Raw genomic sequence first — 17,722 nt, forward strand, 5'->3', positions numbered from 1 at the left:
GTTTTATTTTATTTTAGAAAGTGTATATATATATATATATATATATATATATATATATATATATATATATATATATAAGTATATATATATATATGGAAAAGGAATTAACAAGTTGTAATGGATGGATTGTCTTTTCCAAGTTATGTAGTACACTAAAAATCGACAAAATGGAGAAACTTGTTTTTAATTGGACAGCAATGGTATGTCTTATTAAAATGCTGGGTTTTATTTCTTTGACAATCCCTACTCTATACACCTGTTTAAATACAATCTAAACGAGGGTCGCCCCCAATGTACTTTCAGTTTAAATACAGGTTGATTGATTGAACTTAATTTAAACTGGGAATTAGTAAAACGTGCATAAAAATACACAATAAAATGATAAAATATAAGAAAAAACAAGCAACTAAATGGAGAGAAAGCAAAAAAACTCCACCTTAGCTTTAGCTTTAGTGAACACATTAGAATCAGTGCTTTGACTAATCTTTCTTAAATAAAGTCATTAATTCAGAAGCCGCTTTACTTAATCAATAACCCAACTCAATAACCATCGACACAACTTTAAAAAAAGACTATTTATTTTTATGAATCTCTCCATAACGACCCAAAACAGCCAATATGTTTTATTCCTGTCCCATTATTAATGAACTAGTGTTTCCTATTTTACCCAGACATACTCACAGCTTTGCTCTATGTTATGGTGAACAGGATAGAGAGGGAGGGGCGTGGATGGAGGATACAGGGTGGAGGATGTGAGGAAGTGAGGAGGGTGGGGGGTTAAGAGTAAGAGGACCAGAGGTCAAGCGCTACCCTGAAGGACCCATCCACACAGTCACAACACCAGACACGTGTCTCTGACGGCTAGAGCCCTTCTGCTCAGCCCAATAACCGCCCCCCCCCCCCCCCCAAACAACAATAAAGACCAACCCCCCACCCACTGCTGCTGCTGCCACCAAAACATCAATTACACACTGCCCCACCACCAACCAGCTCAGGAAAGCTCAAAAACACGCCGACAGATAATAGAATTATTTTATTTCTGCATTTTATGGTTCACTTCAGGTTCTGGGATGCTAACTGTGATTAGATTTAACTAAATGTGTATAATATTACCTTAAATTCCCCTAAAAAAAATCTTTACATAACCTCTTTAACCCTTTCACTCTGAAAGGGACTGAAACTGGCGAGAATAAAGACTCTTTTAATGTAATAGTGATAGGAGTGTGACGTGATTTCGTGGCACGAGATCTCGCGAGATTAAACGTGAAGATATTTCTCATCAAGCTTAAACCTGTCTCGCGGGAAAAAAACAGTTTAGTGTGGACTTTTTAAGCCGGACCTGGCAACCCAGTAGTGATAGCAGCGAGTGTGGTGGCTGAGCAGTGAGAGCAGCTCTCAGCAGAAGAGGAAAATTCAGGTATTTGTATAGAAGATGCTTCTGCTACTTTTAAGTTGTATGTCTGGCTGCATTTTGGCTCCAGTGGAAACAATAAACGGTAACAGAGTGACCAACAAGATACAAACCATATATAAATACTGTAAGTAAATCCTACACGTGACTGTTTCATAGACAGTTGTACTAATCCCTTAGCTCTGTACTGTATTTAAAACATGTTCTGTCTCTGTTTCACTTCAAGCATAGTCTTAATATGACTGGTTATGGTTATGAATAGTTAAATTAAAAGAGATTTAGGAGAAAAAAACACAAAGCATAGTCTTAATATGACTGGTTGTGGTTTGCACTTATTGTTTGCACTATAAAAGACCTAGAAAAGTGTTATTTTTATTCTTATTCTTATTTCTATTTCTTATAAAATCAATGTGTGAGAGAAACCAGTCTGTTAAGTTTGCGTTATATGATTTTGTCAAATAAAACTCTAGTTTTAAGCCATTTTTTATTTTTGAGGTTTCTTAAAAATATTATTTTTAAATCTCCTCTCGTCTTGTTCTCGTGAACCCAATATCGTGTCTCGTCTCGTCTCGTTATATTAGTGTCTCGTCACACCCCTAGAGAGCGATTTTGTGTAAAGAACTTGATGAACGTGTTTTGTATAGAACATGTAAAAAGAGGTATAATATGACCCCTTTAAATATCAGCACAACGTCCCATTCACTCACATAATCCATGTTGCCTTGCCATGAGCATGTTGGCCAATGTTGAACTACCTCATTCACAAGACAACACCTCACAACTTAAACAGGTGTGGGCATTTTCAAGCCATCTAAATGTAGCATATTAGTGTACTTTTAAGTATCAGTGTGCATTTAAGTATATATATATATATATATATTTTAAAAAGTATACTTAACATGGAAAAGTACATACTTTAAACATTAAAATTAATACATACTACTAAATACATACTAAATGTACTATTTGGAAAATCTTATGACAACTTAAGTATATCTTAATTGTAATAAAGCTTTTAAGTGTTTTTTAAAGATCATTTAAATAATACACATGAATTAAATTGTAAAAATTACATTAAAAATATATTAAAGTGCCTATTAGCAGTATTCTATAGTCTATCTATAGTGTCTGTCTGTCTGCCCATAGTACTTGTCTGTCTGTCTATAGTACTTGGGTGTCTGTCTGTCTGTCTGTCTGTCTATAGTACTTCTCTGTCTGTTTGTCTGTCTGTCTGTCTATAGTACTTGGGTGTCTGTCTGTCTATAGTACTTCTCTGTCTGTTTGTCTGTCTGTCTGTCTATAGTACTTGGGTGTCTGTCTGTCTATAGTACTTGTCTGTCTGTTTGTCTGTCTATAGTACTTGTCTGTCTGTTTGTCTGTCTGTCTGTCTATAGTACTTGTCTGTCTGTCTATCTGTAGTACTTGTCTGTCTGTCTATAGTACTTGTCTGTCTGTTTGTCTGTCTGTCTGTCTATAGTACTTGTCTGTCTGTAGTACTTGTCTGTCTGTCTGTAGTACTTGTCTGTCTGTTTGTCTATAGTACCTGTCTGTCTGTCTGAAGTACTTGTCTGTCTGTTTGTCTGTCTGTCTGTAGTACTTGTCTGTCTGTCTATAGTACTTGTCTGTCTGTCTGTAGTACTTGTCTGTCTTTTTATGTCTCACTATAGTACTTTTGCTAATAGTACTATTGCTTAAAATACGTTTGACTGAAATACAGAGAAAGTATATGTAATGTGTATTTTCATTAAGTATATGAAATTAAAAATGTACTTTTATTATTCTTTACCTAATTTTAACATACTTTTAATGCTCTTAAGTATACGTTCTTTTTATAAGGGATTGCCTTGAAACGCCATCCGAGAATCAAGATACAATTAAGAGGAGCTCAGTTACATTTAAATTAAACATTGTTGAACAATAATTGATATAACATTATGAATTCTGTTTTGTACAATGAAGGACACAAAGATATAAGGTAAAAATGGTCTGTTTGATTTGCGGTTGACTTTCTCCAGGGTGGTCTCACTCCATCCTCACTGTGTTTGGTGATAAAAGGCACAAAGACTCCTCATTTCTCCTGTAGACACACTGGCTGCTCTTCTATTCGTAATGGTAATAAAGCTTTCTAAACAAACTGAAAGGCCAGAGTGGCCTGAAATCACACTGTCCACCAAGAAAACACAGGAAGTCTGCTTCACTGCCCTCTGCTCAGAGCAGAGAGAGCTATTTAACTCTGATGCTGCTGAACACTTTTTTATAGTCAAAAAACGACCAAATCTCAGACTATGGGCCCAATTTTAGAGATCTAAATGATAAAAGCTATCAACTGTGCACTTGTGGTACCACAGCAGCCACTTATGATACTGTAGCAATCGCCTAGGAACCACCAGTCAAGTCCAACTATTCAGCAACATCATAGAAACTACCTGGGATACCATGGCAACCGCTTATGGTACCAAAGAAGCCAGTCATGATATCACAGCAACTGCCTAGGATCTACCAATTACCTGGAATACCATAGCCAGTACCACTAAGTAACTCCAACTATCCAACATCATCATAGCAACTACCTGGAATACCACAGTGACCATTTGTGGTACCACAGCAGCCAATTGTTGTACCACAGCAACCACCTAGGAACCACCAGTCAACTCTAACTATCCTACAACATCATAGCAACTACACAGAATACCATAGAAACCAATTGTTTCACCACAGCAGCCATTTGATGTACCACAGCAGCCAGTTTTGATACCACAGCAATAGCCTAGGAACCACCAATCAACTCCAACTATCCAACAACATTATAGCAACTACCTGGAATACTACAGCAACCACTTGTTGTACCACAGCAGCCAATTGTTGTACCATAGCGGCCACTAATGATACAACAGCAACCACCTAGGATCCACCAGTCAACTCTAACTATCCAACAACATCATAGCAACTACCTGGATACCATAGTGGCCACTTGTACCACAGCAGCCACTTGTGATACTAAAGCAACCGCCTAGGAACCACCAGTCAACTCCAACTATCCAACAACATTATAGCAACTACCTGGAATACTACAGCAACCACTTGTTGTACCACAGCAGCCAATTGTTGTACCATAGCAGCCACTTATGATACAACAGCAACCACCTAGGAACCACTAGTCAACTCTAACTATCCTACAACATCATAGCAACTACCTGGAATACCATAGAAACCACTTGTTGTACCACAGCAGCCACTTGTGATACTAAAGCAACCGCCTAGGAACCACCAGTCAACTCCAACTATCCAACAACATCATAGCAACAACCTGGAATACCATAGCCACCACTTTTGTACTACAGCAGCCACATAGGAACCACCAATCAACTACAACTATCCAACATCATATAAACTACCTGGAATACCATAGCAACCACTTGTGGTATCACAGCAGCCACTTGTACCACAGCAGCCAGTCATGAAACCACAGCAACTGCTTAGCAACCATCATTTAACTTCATCTATCAAACAACAGCATAGCAACTACCTGAGATACCATAGTGATTACTTGTGATAATATAGCAACCACCAATGAACCACCAGTCAACTCTAACTATCCTACAACATCATAGCAACTACCTGGAATACCATAGCCACCACTTTTGTACCGAAGCAGCCACTAATGATACAACAGCAACTGCCTAGGATCCACCAGTCAACTCTAACTATCCACAACATCATAGCAACTACCTGGAATACCATAGCCACCACTTTTGTACCGAAGCAGCCACTAATGATACAACAGCAACTGCCTAGGATCCACCAGTCAACTCTAACTATCCTACAACATCATAGCAACTACCTGGATACCATAGTGGCCACTTGTTGTACCACAGCAGCCACTTGTGATACTAAAGCAACCGCCTAGGAACCACCAGTCAACTCTAACTATCCTACAACATCATAGCAACTACCTGGATACCATAGTGGCCACTTGTTGTACCACAGCAGCCACTTGTGATACTAAAGCAACCACCTAGGAACCACCAGTCAACTCTAACTATCCTACAACATCTTAGCAACTACCTGGAATACCATAGCCACCACTTTTTGTACTACAGCAGCCACATAGGAACCACCAGGAATGTCATAGCCACCACTTTTGTACCAAAGCAGGCACTAATGATACAACAGCAACCACCTAGGAACCACCAGTCAACTCTAACTATCCAACAACATCATAGCAACTACCTGGAATACCATAGCCACCACTTTTTTTACTACAGCAGCCACATAGGAACCACCAATCAACTTCAACTATCCAACATTATAGCAACTACCTGAAAAACCATAGCAACCACTTGTGTGGTATCACAGCAGCCACTTGTACCACAGCAGCCAGTCATGAAACCACAGCAACTGCCTAGGAGCCATCATTTAACTTTATCTATCAAACAACAGCATAGCAACTACCTGGGATACCATAGTGATGACTTGTGATAATATAGCAACCACCCATCAACTCCAACTATCCAACAACATCATAGCAACTACCTAGAATACCATAGCAGCCACTTGTGATAATATAGCAACTGCCTGATTTTCTTTTTTTTGTGAGCCCCTTTATACTGATTCCACCTACTAAGGCTCTGATTATTATTTATCTATTTCATGCTCTCTACATAACATAAATAATAAATAGACATAAATCTGCCTATTTTATTATTAATTCAGTTGTTCAGTGTCCTGGAGGTACTGCTGATATGCACTGTATACTCATAAATATATATATATATATATATATATATATATATATCACATTATATAGTAATAATGTCCACCCCCACCTGAGTGAAGGTGTACGTGTGTGAGTGGCAGTAATGCAGTGTTTCTTTTATATTAAAGGTATGTAAACACAGCGTCAGCGGCTGGGTAATGTGTGTGTGTGTGTGTGAGTTACTTAGTCTGAGTGCAGGGGATCAGTCAGGTCGGGTGTGTGTGGTTTTAGCGAGGCTGAGTGATTGATGGCGGCTGGAGGAGCTGAAGCTGTAGAGTGTATTTAATTCCAGACCCGACCTGAACACACGATCAATGCTGCAGCCCTGCAGAAGAGCCTCGGCGAGATCCCATCACCGGGACACGGCTGTGGGCAGCGCTGTCGCCGCTGATGGAGATTAAATGATGTGATAGAGCTTCACATATGGAAGATCAAAGCTACGATCAGGAACGAGCCACAGCTGCCCCAGGAGAAGCGTTATTACACAGTAATACAGAAAGAACCATAAAAGCATGCAGTAGGTCTCAGTGATTACACTGCTTTCAGTGGTTTTTATAGCAAAACCATAAGCCATTACCCCACCCCCCACCCCCCATTTAATCAATCCCCTATTCCTAGTGATTATTCTTATTTCTACAATAGATTTAAATATATAAATAAGTCATTGGACAGTGTAAAGTGTGGTAATGACGGTGACCACCCAAATAAACAGTTTTCAGGAGAGAAATCTGTGTAGATTAACATCCAGCACTCGTTTGACTTTAAAATAAAATGTTTTTTGTTTTTTTTTAGAATCACAGTTTTGTTTGATGAGCTTTCCCCAGCTTTCGCATTAGAAGGGAAACATGGAGACACCCTTGTTCACTTTAATATAGGCATCCTTACTAGTGTTGCTTAATGAGTCTTATAATCTGGTGCACCTTATAGTCTGAAAAATCTGGTAATAGCTTTGTGGAGTCTAGTGTTTGGACCCCTAATACTACATTTTCTGTACCTACAACTATGAGTCTCACCAGGTAGAAGAACCTGCTAAATATGCAAATCCATCTATAGTGACCCGTCCACAGCTCCACACCATCTGGACTCACTGTGGTCTCCACCAACATCTGATCCAGGCTCAGAGCCTAAGCTGATTGTTTTGCAACATAAGCTTAAGTTTCACAACAGAAACTGTGGTGCCCTGATCACGGTCCTTTACACTGAAAAATAGTTTGATGCAACCAAATTCACAACTGAATTATTATTTGCTTCGTATCTTAACATTATTACATTTACTTTTTATATTTAGATTATCTATAGATTAGACATTAGATAGATAGATAGATAGATAGATAGATAGATAGATAGATAGATAGATAGATAGATAGATAGATAGATAGATAGATAGATAGATACTTTATTTACCCCGAAGGAAATTTAGGCATCCAGCAGCAACAACACAATACAATAAGAAACAGATTCAAACATAAATTAAAACACATAAGAATAGAGAAAAAAAAAAAAAAAATATATATATATATATATATATATATATACATACAGTAGATGTTGCTAATGTTCATTAAATAATTAAATAATTAACAGAGCAAAGTGCAGTGTGCAATGACATTGATTATGAAAGTGACTGATGTGACATAGAAATATAATATAAATATGCATCTGTAACAAATATAGTTCTAAAAAGAGAATGTGAAAATGTGAATACCCAATCATGAGTAAAGTGTACTTGAATGTAAGTGAGGTTGGGGAAGTGTTAGTGTAAATAATTAAGTGGTTGAATAATAATGTCCATGTGGTGTGACTGGATTAAACTCAGTCAGCAGCAGCATCCCGTCCCCGATGGGAGGAGTTAAAGAGTCTGATGGCTCTGGGGATGAAGGATTTTCTGAGTCTGTCTGTTGTGCAGCTCTGTGACAGCAGTCTGCCACTGAACACACTCCTCTGCTTCATGATGGTGGTGTGAAGTGGGTGACTATAATTGTTCATGATAGGAAGCAGTTTATCCAAAGTCCTTCTCTCAGCTATTGTAACCAGAGAGTCCAGCTCCATTCCAACCACTGCCCCATTAAATTGTGCATAGCTTTAAATAGTGCACTTGAGTTATTAGGAACATAGTCAAAAACAGAGCACCATATAATAGTGAACAAGGCACAGTTTGTAACATATTCCAAAAGTGTGCACAAGAACATGGCACTAGACCAAACAGTGTGATATAGTATCAGAAATTTTGAAACACAGGACAAGTGCACTACAATAGTGAGAAAGGCATAAATCTGTTAAAAACTTTAAATTGTGTGCGACAATAGTGAACAAACCAGAGTTTCGGACTCTGTTCAGTTTATAACAGTGCACTGAAATAGTGATCAGGGTACTATTTGTCCACAATTATGAACAAAGCTTATCCATATTTAATCACAGTAAATCACAGTTACCCATTGTCCATAAGGTATCCCATAATACAGGGGTGTCCAAACTTTTTTGTTGGGGGCCAGAAGGAGAAATATATTTGAAGTCACGGGCCACAGACTCTGTAATAAAACAAATAATGAAATATACCACTTTAAATAATAAATTTTCCCGATTCATATACACACCACTTTACTTGACTTGCTATATTTATCTTTGACAGTGTTGTGTAAACTAAGATTTTTCAAATTGATGTTTAATTTCATGATGTCTCTTAATATTAAACTCTTTAATTACGGCAACTTTTAGACTCTTTGGCCCGTTTTTCGGCGCTAGAAATGCACACTCTTCGCTTTTAGACTCATTGGCCCGTTTTTCTGCGCTAGAAATGTGCACTCTCTCAGCTTTTAGACTCTTTGGCCTGTTTTTCTGCGCTAAAAATGTGCACCCTCTCCGCTTTTAGACTCTTTGGCCCGTTTTTTTGCGCTAGAACTGCGCACCCTCTCCGCTTTTAGATTCTTTTGCCCCGTTTTTCTGCACTAGAAATGCGCACCCTCTCCGCTTTTAGACTCTTTGGCCCGTTTTTCTGCGCTAGAACTGCGCACCCTCTCCGCTTTTAGACTCTTTGGCCCGTTTTCTGCGCTAGAACTGCGCACCCTCTCCGCTTTTAGACTCTTTGGCCCGTTTTTCTGCGCTAGAAATGCGCACCCTCTCCGCTTTTAGACTCTTTGGCCCGTTTTTCTGCGCTAGAAATGCGCACCCTCTCCGCTTTTAGACTCTTTGGCCCGTTTTTCTGCGCTAGAAATGCGCACCCTCTCCGCTTTTAGACTCTTTGGCCCGTTTTTCTGACACCTAGCTTTCAAACTATGAATCTCGCATTATAAAAACCTGCTTAACAGCGGGCCAACTTTCATTCTATTTCTAAAATACCTCACGGGCCGCCCCAAAAAAAGGAAAGTTTGGACACCCCTGCCATAACACAAAAGGCCAAATTAGTGCAGTTTAATAGTGAATAGTAAAAACTAACAAAGACTAAAATAGCTCACTGCAACAATGAACAAAGCATATTTTGGAAGATAAGCCAAAATAGTGATTAGGCACTACAATAGTGAACACGGCATGGTTCAGAATGGTGCATTATAATAGTAAACAAGACATACTGTAGTGTACTGGAAAATGATTCAAATAGTGCACTGCAATTGTGAACAAGGCATAGTTTAGAACAAAGTGAAAATTTAATAGTGAGCCAGTCTTATTATCGTAACGTTATTAGTTGTATTTGCTGCACCACACGTGTGAGCAGGGCATCTCAAACTACAGTACACTACAGTATTAAACAAAGCACATCTTGGAATATAAAGGGCAAAAGAGTGTACTATAAAAGTCAGATGCTCTAATTTTTGTGCACACTTGTCATACTTTAGTCACATTCAACCATCACCAATAGTGAGTAGGGATGTTTTTTTTTTTTCTAAAACAGACCCAGTAATGCACTACAATAGTGAGACAATAGTGAGTAAGACACAGCTTTCAATACATGCCTAAATAAACAATACTGCATTGTAACTGTAAGTATGACTGTGGTATTGGTCTGACTAGTGCACTAGAGCATAGTTTGTGACATGGACTCCAGTAGTGCACTACAGTAGTGAGTAGAGCACAGATAGAGATGGTTCAATATAGAGAGAGAGACGGGCAAATCTCTCTCTCTCTCTCTCTCTCTCTCTCTCTCTCTCAGAAGTGGGTCACGTCTAACAGGCGAGTGGGGAAGTTCCTTAAAGATGAGTGTGTGTGTGGGAGTGGGGGGGGGGGGGGGTGCTCAGAAGCTCCATTTTCATTCTGATGTCACACATCTATGTCACAGTGCCCACCGCCTGTCATAATTCCTCAATCTCTGACACACACACACACACACACTCACACACACATACACACTCTGCCCCACCCTCCACCACTTTGATGCTCTTATTGCACATCATCTTCCGTGTGTTTGTGTATATTTTGGCACAAATACTGCAAAATAGCTTCAGCTAAATGCACTAAACATATGTGACATACACAAATACGGCTGTTCGAGGGTTTTCTGATCGATCGATTAATCAATTAATCAATCAATCGATTTTATATATTATTTTAATGCATAAAACATACATTCTTCAAGATTTTTACAGAAAAATCTTGAGACAAATTTTGAATTATCTCTTGAATCATGCAATTATTTCATTAATACACCTCCCTACCATATACATTACAATGTAACACACACACACACACACACACACACACACACACACTGAAGCTTCTGAAAAACACACACACACACACACAAACAGCAGCAATGGTATAAACACCCAGAGTACCAGTGAAAAATGACTGCAGATCTGCTGATAACCAACAGAAAAAAAAGAGCGAGAGAGCAAGAGAGAGAGAGAAAGAGAGAAATAGAGTGAACAGAGGCAAAAGAGAGAAAGAGGGAGCGGCGACAACCCCTCTCCTCTCTCCTCCGCCCCTCTATTCCCCCGTTACACACCAAGACAAGCGTGAAAGCCGAGCACAAACGAGGCTAACAAAGACCAGCCCATTCACTGTCCACTCCTCCGTCCATCACTCCATCTCTCTATCACTCCATCTCTCTATCTCTATAGATCTATAGCGCTCTATCTTTATCTCTCTCATCTATCTCTATCTATCACCCACTCTGTCTGTACACAGGCAGCGCCATCCAGCAACGACACCCTGCAGTATGTACACACACACACACACATACATATACACACACATGCACATATATTCACACTATATATATATATATATATATATATATATATATATATATATATATATATATATATAATATATATATATATACACACACAAATACCAATAGACGCACTTAGCCTTTTTACTCTCAATTATTCATGTATTATTACTGAATTACTGTTCATTTGATAAGATGTGCAAATGCAAATAAAAAATACATTGCATATATACAGTAAACTAGGGCTGCACGATATATTGTTTCAGTATTGATATCGCTGCATGCAACAATGACGAATGCAACGTTTTGTGCAATGCCAATATACTGTATATTTTACTATATAAACCTGTTTGGCTGCTTGATACACAGAAAAAATCACATTGTTCTTAATTAACAATTTTTAATTTTATCATATATATATTTTTTTCTTTCTTATGTTTTGTGTCTTGATTATTATGTTAGCTTTTTGTTTTAATTGATTTATTTTAATATATCACAATCACAACCTTTTGTAATTTTACTTGATATTATTATTTTATTCGTCCTTTTTACAGTTTTACTATTTTTATTATTTAATGTTATTTTCAATTGTCCTATCTTAATTGTTAATTTTACTTTACTTTTTATTTTTTAATCTGATTTTATTCTCTCTGTATGCACATAATTTTGAGCCGCATTTTAATGTATGAAAGGTGCTTTATAAATAAAGTTTGTTGCTGTTATTATAATATACATATATCGCAGAGCAACAATGATATCACAATGCAAGTTCAGTTGCATTTAATAGACGTATAATAGATCATCCAAAAAGTGTTACTAATAATTAACTTTTTATTATTGGTAAATTGTTTTTATATCTTTCTTTTTTGATGAAGATATAATAAGAACTGTTCGATGAAAACAAAAGGTAAGACAGACAGAGTACAGTTAATGCATGTTAAACTGTTATTCATTAATAGATGTGTTTGTTTGTCAATAGCTTTAAATAGCTAAGTGAGGGAAAAACCTACTTATTTATTTGTTTATTTATTGAAATATGCAGTGTAATGTGTATTTATTTATTTGTGTGTTTGTCTGTGTTTACAGGCCAGATTGAGGTATGCTGTAGATCATGTAGAAATGCTGTGTACATTAAATAAAACTGAGTTAACATGTCTCACCTAATCGCTCATTATTTATTTACTTATCTATTGATCACTGCATTTATTACAGCAGGTTGATGACACCTAGGCTGGCTAAAGGCTGTTGCTGTTTGTGTATTTATTTATTTATTTATTTATTTAGAGCAAGATTGAAAGATGCTTTTTGGGTTAACCTGAGATTTATTAACTGATTTAAAAAACTGAAAAAAAAAAGAAAATTAAGGATTAAGGATTAAAAAGCGTGATCTGATTCTACAAATTATAGTTTGTTTGAGTTATGTATAATATGTGTTTATTTATTTCTAAGCCAATTTGAGAGACGTGTCAAGCTTCAGATCTGTGGGTACATACACAAACACACATATATAACACTATATATAACCATTTAAACACAGGTAAAATAAAGCATGATCTGATTCTTAAACTGTTGCTGTTTGTTTGTTTATTTATGCATTTATTTATTTGGAGCTGAGATTCTATGAATGGATGAAAACGAGAAAAACATGCTTTAGGCATCTAAACTTTGCTAAAAATGCCTAATCTGAGCCAGAATCCAGGGTGAAAAACTGCATTTTGCATTGTTGAGTGTTCAATTATTTGCTATTTCCTTTAAATAATTGTTTTCTTATGTGTTCATTTATTTATCTATTTATCTGGAAACAGGTCTAATTAATTTCTCTGAGCTAGGCTGAGATTCTGTGAATGGACGAATAAAAACAGAAACGTAGGTGTCTAGTTGTTCTAGTTGTTCTTGCTGTTTTGATGTATTTAATTGTTTGTTTGTTTATTAATTAATTCATTTATTTATTGATGTATTTATTTATCTGTTTATTCACGAGCCAGACTGAAAGATGATCCGAGTTGGGAAGAAAATCGAAAAACGGATGAAGGAAAGCGAAGGAAAACTGCCTTGAAGCATCTAAAACATTAGAAAATCAGGCGTACCTGAGCCTTCAGCCACTCCAATGTGTTTGTATTTCTGTTTATTCATATACTTATTCATTTATTTATTTAATTATTTATTTATTTATTCATGAGCCAGATTGAAAGATGCTCTGAGTTAAGTTGGGTGACTGAAAATGGAGGCAAACACTTTCAACCCTTCAATTATTGTTTATTTATTTGTATTTTTATTCATTTAGAGCCAGTTTTAACGATCTGAGTTCTCAGGGTTAGGCTGAAATTATATGGAAAAATGAATAAAAATGATGAGGATTAAGCTAAAAAAAAACATCTAACCTAGGCTATAGATGCGTCGTCTAGTTGTCCGATTGTTCGAATAGTTTATTTATTAATTGATTATTTATTTAAGCTCCTGCCTGGTAGATGCTTTATGATGAGTTATTCTGAGATTCTACACATGAATGGATTAATAGAAGTTTAAGTAGAAGCTTAAAGACTCCAAACCAGCTTTAAAAAAGGTATTTCTGAGTTTTTTGATTGAATGCTATTCTCTTTAATAAAATTATTTATTAATTTATTTGCAAGCCAGATGCAACGATGCTCTCTGAGCTTGACTGAGATTCATATGGATGGTTGAAAAGAGAAAAAACAGCTTCTAAGAATCTAAGCCAGGGTTAAAAATGCATTATGTCATTCTTTAATTGGTCATGTTTGGTAATTTATGTATTTACCAGATAAAAAAAATAAATAAATAAAAGAGGCAAGATGAGCTATGCAGAAAACATAGAAAATCTACAGTTAGACGACTAAAAAATGAAGGAAAACACTTTAAAAAAAGTGAGTTTTAAAAGTGTGTTTGGTTTCTTGCTATTCCCTTTAATAATAAAATGATTTATTAATTTATTTGCAAGCCCGAGGGAAAGATGCTCTATGAGCTTGACTGAGATTCATATGGATGGATGAACAGAGAATAAAACAGCTTCTAAGAGTCTAAGCCAGGGTTAAAAATGCATTATCTCATTCTTTAATTGGTCATGTTTGGATATTTATGTATTAACCAGATAAAAAAAAATAAATAAAAGATGTAAGATGAGCTATGCAGAAAAGGTAGAAAATCTACGGTTAGATGACTAAAAATGAAGGAAAAGACTTTAAAAGTGAGTTTGGTATTCTCTTTAATAATAAAATAATGTATTAATTTTATTGCAAGCCCGATGGAAAGATGCTCTCTGAGCTTGACTGAGATTCATATGGATGGTTGAAAAGGGAAAACCAGCTTCTGAGAATCTAAGACAAAGATAAAAATGCATTATGTCACTCTTTAATTGATCATGTTTGTTAATGTATTAATGAATTAATTAATTTATTAATTTTATAAAAAATAAAAGATGCAAGATGAGCTATGCAAAAAATTTAGAAATGAAGGAAAACACTTTTAAAAAGTGAGTTTTAAAAGTGTGTTTGATTTCTTGCTATTACCTTTAATAATAAAATTATTTATTAATTTATTTGCAAGCCCGATGGAAAAAGATGCTCTCTGAGCTTAACTGAGATTCATGGATGGGTTGCAAAGGGAAAACCAGGGTTAGAAAATGCGTTATCTCTTAATATATTCTGGAATTGGTCCTGTTTGTTAATGTATTTATTTACCAGATAAAAAAAAAAAGATGCAATTTTTTTTTTGTTGAAAAAATGCAAGATGTGTTATGCAGAAAACATGGAAAATATGTGGTTGGATGACTAAAAATGAAGGAAAAAACTCTTAAAACTCGTAACCTAAGATAAAAAAAATATATTTTTATTTTTCATTGATAAATTGCTTTAATTTGATCTTTAATTAATTTTTTAATTAACCAGGTTGAGACATGAGCATGGATGGATGCACTAAACACACAGCATTAACAGGGCATCAGCACGGCATCAACACACTCCTCACAGCTGATGGAGGATAAAAAACAATCCCAGCATCTTCTCTCCATCCTACCTTTCTGTGTCTGTCCCTCTTCCATGTTCTCCTCCATGGCTGTGTGAGCTCGCCTTACTGCACCCGGAGCGATTCAACACAAAGCCTTCAGCACCAGACCCCTGTAAGCTCCTGCACTGGCTGCGTGTGCGCGAGAGTGTGCCTGCGTGTGCGCGAGAGTGCGCGTGTGTGTGTGTACAGTGTGTGTGTATGTAGGCTACGTGTTCTGGAGGAGCCAGTGGTGACCCAGTGAAGTCCCCTCAGCTCTGCTTCATCCACACGCCGTGCTCACACACTCCGTCCCTCACTGCCGCACTCGTTCACTGATCCCTCGCTCGCTCAGGAACCCACTCAGGCGTGATCATCCCCCTCTCTCTCTCTCTCTCTCTCTCCCTCTCTCCTGACCATTGGGCGTGTGCCTGGGACACAAAAAAAGGAGAAGAAGAAGAGCAAGAAGAAGAGCCCCCCTCCCTGCACCTCCTCCACCCCCCCCCCTCCTCTATAGCTTCACAACAGGGAGGAATAATAATTGCTCACTTCACAGAAAGAGTGTTAAGTGACAGAGCGAAAAGAGAGAGTATAAAAGAGAGAGAGAGAGAGAGAGAGAGTAAAAGAGAGAGAGAGAGGATGCCCATTCCCTTGGGCGAGTGAACGTTATCTCCAGTGAGTTCTCCAGCTCTCACCAGTTCACTCCCCACAGTGTCCACAGCCTTCCCCCAGTTACTCACTCTGCTCTTAGTTACTGCAAAAGGCAGGACTAGACTGTGGTGTACAGGACAGTGGTGTACAGGACAGTGGTGTACAGGACAGTGGTGTACAGGACAGTGGTGTACAGGAACAGTGGTGTGAAGGATAGTGGTGAACAGGATAGTGGTCTACAGGAACAGTGGTGTACAGGACAGTGGTGTAAAGGATATTCCTGTACAGGACACTGTGAACAGGACAGTGCTGAACAGGACAGTGGTGTAAAAGATATTGGTGTACAGAACAGTGGTGAACAGGACAGTAGTGTGAAGGATTGTGGTGAACAGGACAGTGGTGTACAGGCAAGTGGGACAGTGGTCTACAGGAACAGTGGTGTACAGGACAGTGGTCTATGGGACAGGAATGTACAGGACACTGTGAGCAGGACAGTGGCGAACAGGACAGTGGTGAAGACCACAATGGTGTACAGGGCAGAGGTGAACAGGACAAGAGTATACAAAACCTTGTGAACAGGACAGGAGTGTGCAGGACATTTGTGTGCAAAAGTACTGTGAGCAGGACAGTGCTGAACAAAGAAGTGGTGTACAGGACAGTGCTGAACAAGAAACTAGTGACAAGAGTCACTAGTGGTATACAAGATAGTGGTGAACAGGACACTGTAAACAGGACATTGGTGTAGAGGACAGTGGTGAACAGGACATTGGTGTAGAGGACAGTGGTGTAAAGGACATTGGTGAACAGGACATTGGTGACAGGAGTGTACAGGTCAGTGGTAAAGGTGAACATGATATTGGTGTACAGAAAGGAGAATGGTGTAGAGGACAATGGTGAACAGGACAGGTAAACAGGACAATGTGAACAGTACCTAAGTGTATAAAACAGGGGTGTACAGGACAGGAGTACATTAGACAAGAGTGTACAAGACAGGACAATGGTGTAGAGGACAATGGTGAACAGGACAATGTGAACAGTACCTGAGTCTATAGATCAGGAGTTTGTAGGACAGGAGTGTACAGGACAGGAGTATACAGGACAATAGTGTACAGGACAGGAGTGTTCAGGAGTGTATAGAAAAGGAGTCTGCAGCCTTAAGCAGTCAGGAACAGATGGAGGGGTGTAACTTAGGAACAACCACACACACACACACACACACACACACTCATCTTTACACCCCCCACCTCTTGTCTGTTTGATTGAGCAGTGTGAAGCCCCTCTGCCCGTCCTGTAGATACAGTTACACCCCGTCACCCTGCTGCTGCTGCTGCTGCTGCTGTTCACTTTCTGATAAATAGATTTCATTATTCTGGAATGAGATGAAGATCAGAGCAGTAACTCAGGCAGTGGGAGGATTTCATTACTGTACAGATAATCAAAACTGCCCCAAAGAAGCATCCCAACTCACAACAACAACGGTCTCTTTACAAAAAATACAAAAAACTGTACAGTAATATCCGGAATTTTATTAAAAAACTCACTTTTTATGTGCTTTTTTTTTTTTACTTGGGACTCGACTGCCTAGGGCTGGGCGAAATGGAAAACAAAAATCTTATCTCAATAAAGTTTCTATGTCTGTTCTATCGATATGTATTGCGATATAAATCAAACACTTTCTGTCACACTTAAAGGTTTCTCAAAACTGAGAGAATAAGTAAGTTTTTTTTTTAATTAGTTACAAATT

At 37.8% G+C, this 17,722-nt stretch overlaps 1 protein-coding gene across 2 annotated transcripts in view; it reads right to left on the reverse strand.

Moving 5' to 3' along the window:
• gpm6ab (glycoprotein M6Ab) overlaps positions 1–17,722 on the reverse strand; it is a 158,432-nt gene that overhangs the window by 97,955 nt on the left and 42,755 nt on the right. Inside the window, exon 1 of one of the 2 annotated variants that reach the window (XM_049481408.1) lies at positions 15,361–15,731. The exons of the other annotated variant lie outside the window; for it this stretch is intronic. Coding sequence (XP_049337365.1) covers positions 15,361–15,397 — 37 coding nt within the window. The 5' untranslated portion in view covers positions 15,398–15,731. Of the gene's footprint in view, positions 1–15,360; positions 15,732–17,722 lie in introns of those variants that run through there. 2 annotated transcript variants of the gene reach the window in all.

Source organism: Astyanax mexicanus, chromosome 7 (assembly GCF_023375975.1).
Source record: "Astyanax mexicanus isolate ESR-SI-001 chromosome 7, AstMex3_surface, whole genome shotgun sequence".
Taxonomy (NCBI): domain Eukaryota; kingdom Metazoa; phylum Chordata; class Actinopteri; order Characiformes; family Acestrorhamphidae; genus Astyanax; species Astyanax mexicanus.